This window comes from Barbatula barbatula, assembly GCF_947034865.1.
Source record: "Barbatula barbatula genome assembly, chromosome: 4".
Lineage (NCBI taxonomy): Eukaryota > Metazoa > Chordata > Actinopteri > Cypriniformes > Nemacheilidae > Barbatula > Barbatula barbatula.
This window is the reverse complement of record NC_136768.1, coordinates 25,075,082-25,087,219: the sequence shown is the minus strand read 5'-3', so window position 1 is coordinate 25,087,219 and position 12,138 is coordinate 25,075,082. Positions and strand designations below refer to the sequence as shown.

The 12,138-nt window shown below is 41.0% G+C and overlaps 1 protein-coding gene across 1 annotated transcript; it reads left to right on the top strand.

The window, feature by feature from the left end:
* The first annotated feature begins 2,385 nt into the window (after positions 1-2,385).
* metap2a (methionyl aminopeptidase 2a) lies at positions 2,386-11,925 on the top strand. Its single transcript, XM_079453893.1, has 11 exons — positions 2,386-2,525; positions 3,684-3,785; positions 5,841-5,906; positions 6,992-7,094; positions 7,674-7,835; positions 9,188-9,369; positions 9,611-9,705; positions 9,783-9,879; positions 9,959-10,062; positions 10,198-10,313; positions 10,599-11,925. The coding sequence occupies exons 1-11, from the start codon at positions 2,396-2,398 to the stop codon at positions 10,849-10,851; spliced, it is 1,410 nt and encodes a 469-aa protein (XP_079310019.1). The 5' UTR covers positions 2,386-2,395; the 3' UTR covers positions 10,852-11,925.
* Positions 11,926-12,138: the final 213 nt, after the last annotated feature.

Genomic DNA, 12,138 nt, shown 5'->3' with positions numbered 1-12,138 from the left:
AAGAAAAACATAAAAAAGGTGCGTGTGCCTGTGTGTATCTGTGTGTGCCTGTCTGTGTGTGTGCCTGTGCGCGTGTCTGTATGTGTGTGTCTGTGTGTGTGTGTCTGTTTGCGTGTGTCTGTGTGTGTGCCTGTGCGCGTGTGTGCCTGTGCGCGTGTCTGTGTTTGTGTGTGTGTGTCTGTGTGTCTGTTTGCGTGTGTCTGTGTGTGTGCCTGTGCGCGTGTGTGCCTGTGCGCGTGTCTGTGTTTGTGTGTGTGTGTCTGTGTGTGTGTGTCTGTTTGCGTGTGTCTGTGTGTGTGCCTGTGCGCGTGTGTGCCTGTGCGCGTGTCTGTGTTTGTGTGTCTGTTTGCGTGTGTCTGTGTGTGTGTGTCTGTTTGCGTGTGTCTGTGTGTGTGTGTCTGTTTGCGTGTGTCTGTGTGTGTGCCTGTGCGCGTGTCTGTGTTTGTGTGTCTGTTTGCGTGTGTCTGTGTGTGTGTGTCTGTTTGCGTGTGTCTGTGTGTGTGTGTCTGTTTGCGTGTGTCTGTGTGTGTGCCTGTGCGCGTGTCTGTGTTTGTGTGTCTGTTTGCGTGTGTCTGTGTGTGTGTGTCTGTTTACGCGTGTCTGTGTTTGTGTGTCTGTTTGTGTGTCTGTGTTTGTGTGTCTGTTTGTGTGTCTGTTTGCGTGTGTCTGTGTGTGTGTGTCTGTTTGCGTGTGTATGTGTGTGTGCCTGTGCGCGTGTCTGTGTGTGTGTGTGAGTGCGTGCTTGTGTGTGTGCGTGTCTGTTTGCGTGTGTCTGTTTGCGTGTGTCTGTTTGCGTATGTGCCTGTCTGTGTGTGTGCCTGTCTGTGTGTGTGCCTGTGCGTGTGCCTGTGCCTGTGTCTGTGCCTGTGCGCGTGTCTGTGTTTGTGTGTCTGTTTGTGTGTCTGTTTGCGTGTGTCTGTGTGTGTGTGTCTGTTTGCGTGTGTATGTGTGTGTGCCTGTGCGCGTGTCTGTGTGTGCGTGTGAGTGCGTGCTTGTGTGTGTGCGTGTCTGTTTGCGTGTGTCTTTTTGCGTGTGTCTGTTTGCGTATGTGCCTGTCTGTGTGTGTGCCTGTCTGTGTGTGTGCCTGTGCGTGTGCCTGTGCCTGTGTCTGTGCCTGTGCGAGTGTCTGTGTTTGTGTGTCTGTTTGCGTGTGTCTGTGTGTGTGTGCCTGTGTGTGTGTCTGTGCCTGTGTGTGTGTCTGTGCATGTGTCTGTGCCTGTGTCTGTGCCTGTGTGTGTGTCTGTGCATGTGTCTGTGCCTGTGCGCGTGTCTGTGTTTGTGTTTGTGTGTCTGTTTGCGTGTGTCTGTTTGCGTGTGTCTGTGTGTGTGTGCCTGTCTGTGTGTGTGTGTGTGTGTGTTTGTGTGTCTGTGTTTGCGCGTGTCTGTGTTTGTGTGTGCGTGTGAGTGCGTGCGTGTGCGTGTGCGTGTGCGTGTGTTCACAAATAAACCATACATGTCCTAGGCAGCAATTTTAGTTTTTTTAAACGAACAATGAAAATAAATCTCTTATGCTATTTTACAGTTAAAATATAAATAATATAAAATAATTTCTGAACAGTTTGTTTTCTGCATTTTCATAGGACAGTTACGGTTTATTTGTCAACTCCCTTATATACTGATGTCCTTCTGGATTTCAGCTGGTTTGGTGACCTTCAAAAGACAGCATCTGTCCTCTTGCAAAGTATTTGTGTCACTCTATAAAGAAAGAATAACTAGATGGCCATTTCCACCTCAAGCTTGTCTGTGACCATCACAAGGTTATTGCTTTTCTCTAAAGAAGTATATTTTGTTAAACCCTTTGAAATTCACCTTCTCTTTATTTGCCAAGTATAAAATCTCCCTTCGGCATCATATGTTCATGTACAATCGTGTTCTTTACTAGTTGTCAGGCCCTTCAAGTACTGGCTCTCATACTTTCATATACACTCAAGCTGCGGTTTATTTGCCTTAAACACGTGTCATTGCACTTTAGAACTACACTGAACTGTTATAACGGGATGTTAATGAGAACCTTATTAAAACCTCTGATCATGTGACTCAACATTTGTGTGTAAATTGTTTGTTGTGTGTTTACCTCTCTTCGTTAATTTTTTCATGAATATGCATGACTTGCAAAACTGTCTTTTTTTTCTAAGGGTCACGTCCAAGTTCTTTCATTTTGTCTGTGAAATAAAGTACATGTACACACGTGTTTGTCCTTTGTGAAGTGACCTAATAAAGTTCACGCGCCGCCGTCTGCCGGACACGCAAATAAGCGCAGGCTCATGAATAATAATGACGTCACGATGTTAAAAGCCGGTCATCGTGACCTAATTAATATTCATCGCGGATGACGCGCACTCGGTGTTCTCCGCTGCTCGCGCGCACCGGTCCTTCTCCACTCGCGGCCGGAAACATGGACGCGAACGGGACCGAGCCGGTGCAGCCGGACGCGCTGATCGCGAACGGGAACGCGGCGGAACGAGAAGAAACGGATCCCGCAAAGAAGAAGAAAAAGAAGAAGAAGAAGAAAAGTAAACCGGCGGGTGAGTTTCATTGATAGAAAGGAGAAACGTCCCTTTATTACTCAAACACCTGCTTTATATGGTCAGCCGTTTAAAGTCTCTGATTCGGGACCTGTGACGTGCGTGTGTGCTGTTGGGTCAAGAATTGAAATATATGATAACTGGAAAAGTAAAAGTTTTCCCAACATTTGGAATTTTATCAAGAAATTCAGGAGAATCGTTTTTGATTTGATCGATTCGTTATAGTTATTATTTAGTATATTTATAGTATTTGTATCATTTATTATTATATATTGTTTTGTAATATATTTTGTTATTACATTGTTTTCCATTTGAATAACATATATCTACTAAACATATCGTTTTTCAATAGACTGTCTCAAAAACTTTATTGCTCTCCTCTTTTCTTAAAGGAAAAAGATGCTTGTGACCAATATGTCCAAAAATGCCGTACGTGTACACAACACGCTCTTTTTGCAATTTTTGTATATGTATAAATAAAATTCAATTGAATCGTATACTCGGCACACTTTACTAAAGTCTACCGTGGGTCGTGGCGAGTTTTGAAATGGTCAAAACTCACCGGGGGACTCTTGCGTGGGACAAATGTGATCATTTTAAACCATAGATATCCATAAAGCTGCATATATGTATTTATGATATGTGCCCAGTATTCCTTGGACATTTAATGGATAAAAAAAACATTTTGAGGTCAGGTGGAACTTCTTTGTCCCTCGAGTCCAAAGCCCATCCATCTCCAGCCCTGATCATGCCAATGCCATGTATGTTCTTTCATGAAAACGCCAAGTAGGTAAAACTCTATCGAGTATTTGTGGCTGGTCCGGCAACGTGACTCCTTATTAAATAAGTCTGTTTGATTTCTGAAATTCATTTTTTAAACCTTTTAAAAGGTTTAGGTTTGCACACTGCCGTCCGCTCTGCATGCATGTCGCATCGCACCTACCAAGGTTATGTGACAATGCAGATTTCTTTTGTGCCAAGTTTGCTTTCATATGGATCGGGTATATTAGATGAAGTTGTGGACAGCTTCCAATCTGACATCTCTTAATCACTACCTGTCATACGCGCACACACATTGAGCCGATGGAGAGTGCAGTTTCTGATGCATCTGGCACACTTAGGACTTACTTTGGATCACCTGTGTGTGTGACTTTGCAGCAGGACGCGGCGAGCAGGGGGAGGACGGTGAGGTGGATGTGAGAAAACCGACCGAGCGACCGAACCTAGAGGATAAAGATAGAGAAGAGGATGGAGAAGAAGGTATTCTGTCATGAATACTCGCATACTGCAACTTTCCAGTATCCACACTCATTTATTATCACACATTATGTCCGTAATGCTTCGGCTGTCTTGCTCACACGGACTGTTCTTGGAATAGCGTACTACTATACGTCCTATACTATTTACGCAGTTTGTATGTATAATACGTGAAACATCTCTGTAGGTGTAAAATAAGCGGCCGACCGCTGCATTTGCTGAGATGTGAACACTGGTTATTGTATCCCACAATGCAATTGAACCTGACTTTGACCTTTAATTTCCATTGGGATGAATGAATTGCTAATAATTATACAGATCGTACATTTGCAATCTGTATTCAACGGTAAGTTTATAAGTAAGGGATAATGTACAGGCAGCCGGTTGTTATCGCAGAAATAAGGCCCGACAGTGAGATCAGGACCCGAAAAACATGTCATATTACCGTGTGTTATTCGTTATGAGGGCGTTATTTGGAAATATAGAACCTGCAAATGTCGCGACCGGCCAATCAGAATCAAGCATTCTAATGAGCCGTGTAATAATGACTCATAAGGGGGTGTGAGAAATGTCAGGCATTTTTAAAGATAAACTTATATTACCTGCAATTGTATGTTTTAAATAGAAAAGTGATGTGAAAATGACGGTTTGCCTTATTTTTTGGTCAGGCTGCTTAAAGTTAAAAGGTTTTTGCACAAAGATTGGATTGATGAAATTGTCACGTTGAAATGATAAGGTTCTATCTGACATTTATGTCAAAATGTAGTTATTCACCTACCTATGCTTATTCCGTCACAAACTATGTGTTACGTTATGTGTTTTATCTACAAAGTCCAAGGGAATGTAAAAACTTGGACCTGCTCGGAACGGAGACAGAACCTTATAACTCCAAAGCGACTGTATTCAAATGTTTTTATTTAACTAGACATCGCTCGCTAAATTAAACATGCACATGATGAGGTCACTTCACGACAATATAGAATACTACTACATTAAACATTCATAATTAGGAATGGCGTCCAAAAGACTAAAACTAGTAAAATACTTCAAAGACCGATTTTTTTAAATTGAGATGTTTGCTGAATATGCAAATGATTAGCATAAAAATGAGAGTAAAAGGTCGAATTGTGTTTTCTTTGGTATTTGGTATGTTTCTTTAATGGCAGCACGTAGTCATGCTGGTATAGTGTCTATGTATTAATGCAAAACCCAATGGTCCCAGAAGTTGCGCTAGACTTACGGAATCGCATTGAAAATACGCCCAATGTCAATTTTGCGAAAACTCCCACGTATCGCAAAAAAGTTCTCACGCTCGCATTAGGTGTTTTTCCAGGTAATACGATAACGTCATATTTCGCAATGGAAACACTTTTGTTCGTATTTACAAGTCACGTGGCGTATAAAAGTCACAGGACCATTCGCGGTATGTTTTGGCAGAACATTTCACATTCACATTAAGAAATATCTTATATGATGGCCCAAATGCAGGAAAACCAGTGACTGCAGTATTTAGATTTTGAGGATATATAAAAATATATAAGGAAATATAGACATTTCTCTTCACTCTTTCATCATAGTAGGTGGCACTAAAGTTCGTTTGCAACCTGCCATAAAACATACAAAGAAGAAGTACGGCCAGAATGACTTATCGCGAGAAGAATCAAAATTCACTTTAATCGTATAACATCAATTAATTCAGCGATATTGTTTTAATTGACATTTAATGGAAATACGGCTAGTGACGGAGACTTTTCGTTCGGTTACACGACCTCTGAATGGTCCATGTACAGTAATCCCAGCATAGTTAAAATTCCAGTTAGCATCCTGTGTGATTAAAAACAATACATTTGAAATGGACGATTTTCAAATTTGCTCATTTTTTTAACGTCATAAAATATCACATTTATTTTCTACTTCATGTGATTTTGAATTCTCTTTGGCCCCATGAAAAACAACCAGCATGCAATGCATACTGCACCGTGCAGCATTTACGTATATCCGCACACGGTTACTGCACCCGCCACGTCCCTAATCGTGTCAACCCTGTTATCTTCACAGATGGAGAGGACGGGGATAATGTCTCCGGGAAAAAGAAGAAAAAGAAGACCAAGAAAAAGAAAGGACGTATGTTTCAGCTCTTCTCATTGGTTCCCAAAGTGCCCTTGCTCTTTGCTGATTGGATGAGATGTTAGACAACGTTCCCTAAAGAGGGAAGCGTAGTGATCCATTATCTGTGAGAACGGGGCCATGTCAGTGCGGCACCTTTGAACACGTGACTCTCAGATTGACGCGACGGGGAGCGCGCTACGATTCGCTTCACTGAAATGCGTACCCGCGTTGATGGGGGCAGGGAGCGCGATGGGCTGCCAATGCAGCGGACTGGCGTCACGCCAGGTCCCTGTACCTTCGGGAAAATCCTGCAGTGCCGACTGAATTTTAGCAGAGGATTTAGAGCAGGTGCCAACGGATGCATTGTCATTATCCAGCAAATACTTATCACTCACAACATAAAAACGCTTAAATCATCAATATAATGCGTTTTGCCACAAACATTAAAGCTGACAGGGTTTCTCTTTTATGGCGGTTGTCTACGTAAACGTCTCATGCAAACCTGCATGACTAATTTGTGAAGCCGAAAAGGAGATGCTGGGAACAAGTGTCACTGCCAGTGAAAACATGTGACCAGTGGCTGTCCACAGAACATTTAAAGGGACGGTTCACTCAAAAATGTCCTCATCATGTACTCGCCCGTGAGTCAGTTTAACCTAAATATGACTCTTTCTTCGGTGGAAGTGATATTTTGACAAATGTGACCAAACAGTGGAAGTCAATGGTGCCCAACGTTGTTATTCTTCAAAATATCTTATTTTGCATTCTGCAGAAGAAATAAAGGTCACAGAGGTCGTTTTTGATAAAACATATTTTTATATATTCTACTATTTCGTAGTACTTCCTACGATTTCCTTCAGCCTTATCTTCTCTACTGCATGTTATCAAATGCATTCACCGCGAAGCTGCTTTGCAACAATGCAAAATTGTGAAAAGTGCTTCAAAGTCTGTATTGTTAATGCCAAACGTCGACAGGATAGACTCCTCACAGTCATTGAATGATAGAAAAAGAAATATTATGGCGAGGCATGTACATTAATATATACGGTATATGATTTTCTTTAAAGATCTTGATTGATGTCTTACGTTCTCTCCTCTAGCCAAAACCCAGACAGACCCTCCATCCCTCCCCATATGCGATTTGTACCCTAACGGTGTGTTTCCAGTGGGTGAGGAGTGCGAGTACCCTCCATCGCAGGATGGGTAAGACAGCTCATTCTTGAAGTCCCTCAGGTCACCTTGTACTTTCTGTGGCCCAGTCTACCTCGTATTACCCTGTGCCGTGTGTAATATTATATAGCCGAGACCGGTGACATAGAGGTCACTCGTGTTCCCTCGCGTCTAAAGTACTCTCTCCAAAATAGTTATGAACCCGGCGCACGCGAGCGAGGGCCAGCTCGTAAACCTCCAACACATTATCCGTCGAGTTTTATAGCCTGTACATTTATTGTATAGCCCGTCAACTATTTGAAACTATAATGGATTATAATTATAAAGGAACAGCCAGCTATGATGGAATTGGCGGATATAAAACGGGCGCCTGTTTTGTATTACGGAACAGCCATTTATCCTTATTTTATGGAATTAAATGATGTTTGTATAACTGATATGTTACTTTTGGAATGTATAATTATTCACAAGATATTTGTCATTTTCATGTGCACCCAGTTAGTAGTTGGTGCACCCAAATGTTGGTTGACATATTTGCAATAATAAACATTTCGTTTTGTTTATCCGACGGCACATTAATAAAATGAAAAATAATTTGATATTCACCGTCAGGCGTAGTGCAGCTTGGAGAATGACCAACGAAGAGAAGCGCGTACTGGATAAAGCAAATGAGGAGCTGTGGAATGATTTCCGGCAGGCAGCCGAGGCACATCGGCAGGTGCGCAAATATGTGAAAAGCTGGATCAGACCTGGAATGACCATGATTGACATCTGGTGAGTACAATATGACATTAACATTAAAAGTGAGGCATTTAACTTGTTTAATATGTCAAATACATACTCGTATCTGAGTTTAATATGGAGGATATGCAGGAGTAAAAGCCAGCAGGTCTCCAGCGTTGGTTTCGGACCATTGTCCTGTTTGTTTATGGAGATGGACATGTTAACTTCTTGCTTTACTTATGATGTCACAATTACTATTATTTGACTAGCCCTCGTATTACTTTTTGGAATGTGACTTGCCCCATGGCATTATGTCAAAAGCATAAATGAGGAATTATGATTTTGGAAAGGTTAATGGTAAAACAAGCACAAACATTCGACTTGCATTAAAGGAGTCTAGTTTAGGGAACACAATATTTTTTGGCTAGCATCTGTAGCACCACAGATAGGAACATAGTTACAAAGCATGTGTCAAAAAACCCAACTTATGTATGTCAGAGCCAAACATTTTTAGGTCCGAGTGCCCAACTAAACTCATCCAGTTGTAACTTCCCATTTTGTATGAATTTCAATTATTTGATGCTCTTGATAAGATTATCTATTTAGGATATATGTATGAAACATATACCGTAGACCTATGCATAAGAGACCTTTCTAAATTGTTATTTATTCAGGATTTATACCACAAAATGAAACCCAAGTCCCCAGTCATCCAACAGCAAAATGAAAGACAAAAGGTTATAAGCTTATTTTTTGGAACTTCTCATAAATACATGTATAGATATTACTATTGTATTGCATAAAGTCATTATAAACTTGTTTTCTTTGCAAGATTATCTTGGAGGACTAAAAATTCAACTTCCTGTTCATTGAAATCACATCAAATATTGACCTTAAAATAATTGGAAAAATGTCGCCTCAAAAATAAACTGAAGTTAAAATCAGTAAAATTATAATAATAAACAAAAACTAAAATAAAAATGTATTAATCTTATATAGCAACGTTGAAAATAAACAAATTAAGGCATACACTAAAATAAAAAAACTCAAACTAAAATTAAACATAATAATCCAAACATAAAAGCTCATTTAAAATAAGAATGAAACTAAAATCAAAGCTATAACTCTGTATTTGCAGGATTCGAGGTCTGGAAAAAGACAGAGTATCATTTCTGTTATTTTGACCTGTTTCTCCCGTTTTCATGTTCTGCAAATTAATGCAAATAGAAACGATATTTTTATTTGAAATTTCGGAAAAAACATTGTTATTAGTTTACAGAATGACGCGAAAATTATAATTTAACCTTAACCGTAATCTTGAAATGGTCTCTTCATTTTTTCCCCAGCTGATAAACCGTCTAGTTAATAAATATAAATAAAAGGCGTCTCTTTTCTATTTCCAGTGAGCGTTTGGAGGACTGCAGTCGAAAGTTGATCAAAGAGAACGGTTTGAACGCAGGCCTGGCGTTTCCTACGGGCTGCTCGCTGAACAACTGTGCCGCTCACTACACGCCCAATGCAGGAGACCCCACTGTCCTTCAGTACGACGACGTATGCAAGATCGATTTCGGCACACACATTAACGGTACGACACCTGAGCCATAAACACTCCGCACGAACAGTGTACACGCTTCGAAAATAACCATGATGCAATGCGAGCTATCACACACATTTCCATCTCTTGGCCACAAATGTTTCCATCACATCTTCATGAAGTGTGAACAGTTTATTGTGATAAAAAAATGTTGTACATAATTTCAGTTATCACATTAACTTTACTAACTGAAATAAAGTCGAAGTGAGAAGTAGTAATCATTTGTGTTCAGGCAGGATTATTGACTGTGCCTTTACCGTCACCTTCAACCCAAAGTTCGACGGCTTGCTTGAGGCTGTGAGAGATGCTACCGACACAGGCATCAAGGTGAGCATCTTTGAGACTCGCGTATCAAACCTGTGGCACGTGGTGCATTTGCAGGAGTCCCATTTCTCCCTTCGCAGTGTGCAGGTATAGACGTCCGTCTTTGTGATGTCGGTGAATCCATTCAGGAAGTGATGGAGTCGTACGAGGTTGAAATCGATGGAAAAACATACCAAGGTACATTTGCTTAATGCTATACACTGATGGTTGGACATGTGCGTTAATGATGCGTCTCATTATTCCATATTTCTCGTAGTCAAACCTGTCCGGAATCTGAACGGACACTCTATTGGTCAGTATCGGATACATGGTGGTAAAACAGTGCCCATAGTGAAGGGTGGAGAAGCCACCAGGATGGAGGTGTGTATTCGTGTTATTAGTCTTGATGTGGTTGTCATAAAAAACATGAGGTTTGTGCCTCAAATGCTTAGAATGCAATAACAGTATTCCAAATAATAATGATATTTACAGTAATAAATAATAATTCACGTCCAGGAGGGGGAGGTGTACGCCATTGAAACCTTCGGCAGCACTGGTAAGGGCGTGGTGCACGATGACATGGATTGCTCGCATTACATGAAGAACTTTGAGGTTGGACACGTGCCAATCAGGTGAGAGCGTGCCACTCAGAACTTCCGGTTGACGTCCGCAAAGAATCAATAACTGTTGGGCGGTTTTAATTTAAGTTAAAACAATGACTATGCCATAAAATATGAATTAAATATAATATAAAATGTTATGACTAAACACACCATGCTACAAAACCTTCCTAACCAGTGTATGCCGTTTTTTATAGTAAAGGGATAGTAATCACAATTTTTGAAAATGATAAAAAAGTCTTTCGAGAATGACAAAACGGAGTGAGACGTTTAATAACATGTAATTGTCACCTCCAGGCTGCCCAGGGCAAAGCATCTTCTCAACGTGGTGAACGAGAACTTCGGCACACTGGCGTTCTGTCGCCGTTGGCTCGACCGTTTGGGAGAAAGCAAGTACCTGATGGCCCTGAAGAACCTGTGTGACCTGGGCATCATCGACCCCTACCCCCCTCTATGTGACGCCAAGGGCTCGTACACGGCGCAGTACGAACACACCATCCTCCTCAGACCCACGTGCAAGGAGGTTGTGAGCCGCGGAGATGACTACTGAAACGCACATATTATGGATTCAGTCAAACTCCAGTTTTGCGCTAAAAATATTATTCAAATGTACCAGTATTTAGTAGTTGACCTGAAGAGTTGTTTATATCATTGTTTACCCAAAAATGTGGGTAAACTTTTGTGAAACAAGTTCAGCGGAATGCTCACATCACGTTTTGCTGTATTATTAAGGTAACATTTGAGAGAACGTAGTTGTGCATCTTGCCATAGATTAGTGTTTTGTTGACTGAAATGTAGGTCATTATTTACTGCAAATCTTGCGGGTACTGATAGGTTTGTACCGTTTCATGCGGCACTTCTCAGACTTATCGGTGCGTTACGTCATAGTACCGCGAGAGCGATGCAAACGCTTTCCGAGCGATCGGCTCTCGATTTTCTCTCGCGGTACTATGATGTCAAGCGATGGTCTGAGTGGCGCACATGAAGTCGAACGAATGCATATCGCTGATGTCAAAACTATTGCGATTTGCACCTTGTACTCAGGCAGCCTTTTTGAACACGCACAAAAAGAAAATGAGATTTAAGAGCCGCAACGCACAGGAAACAATGTTAGTAAGATTATATTGCTTAAATGTAAAGACTTAAAATATAGTCAAAGCTATCATATGGGTAAAGTGAATACGTGACTTCAACGGTCCCTTTTATTATATGGAAAAGATCTTTTGTTTCAAGACAAACTGTATTTGGTTCATTAAAGCATGAGCGCAAGTGAAAAAATGACAGAATATGGGGTTTTAGGGTGACCGATTTCTTTTTAGGGAATGCAACCGTGTAGCATAGCTTTGGCATGAAATTACTATGCATGGGTACAGGCCAGTGCCCAAATGAATCATCTATTTTCAAAGTGACTGACTACAGACTTTTCTTACTCAAATGTGAGGAGTATGGCTGCTTGGCTTTACACACTGCTGAAGGGCTTTCGCAAGAAAACAAACACTTAGAAAATGAATACGCACAGCTTTTCCAGTTACTTTGATATTTGTACAATACCAAAATGTTTGCTTATCTAGTAACTGTATAACGTTTTGAAGGTTTTTTTAATAAAAGGAGTTGTAATACCCGGAAGTTGCGATCGTTTTTACGAGTGAAATTGAAATTTGAATGATAATTAAAGCTGCAAGCAGCATTTAGCGGGTTCGAGCACTTTTAAGGCATCTAAAGCATCTTTGCCTTCATCAAGTAGGCCGAGGACTCTCATAGTAAAACACCCAAGTGGACGATACTCCCAACGCCTGAAAAATTATAGATACAGTCAGCAACGGTGCATAGACACTAC

What these genes read in the sequence shown, in the direction of transcription:
- metap2a (XM_079453893.1), top strand. Translation starts at nt 2,396, where the DNA reads ATGGACGCGAACGGGACCGAGCCGGTGCAGCCGGACGCGCTGATCGCG. An exon ending in AGAAGAGGATGGAGAAGAAG is followed by an intron (nt 3,786 to 5,840) that starts GTATTCTGTCAT and finishes TTATCTTCACAG; the next exon opens with ATGGAGAGGACGGGGATAAT. An exon ending in CGATGGAAAAACATACCAAG is followed by an intron (nt 9,880 to 9,958) that starts GTACATTTGCTT and finishes TATTTCTCGTAG; the next exon opens with TCAAACCTGTCCGGAATCTG.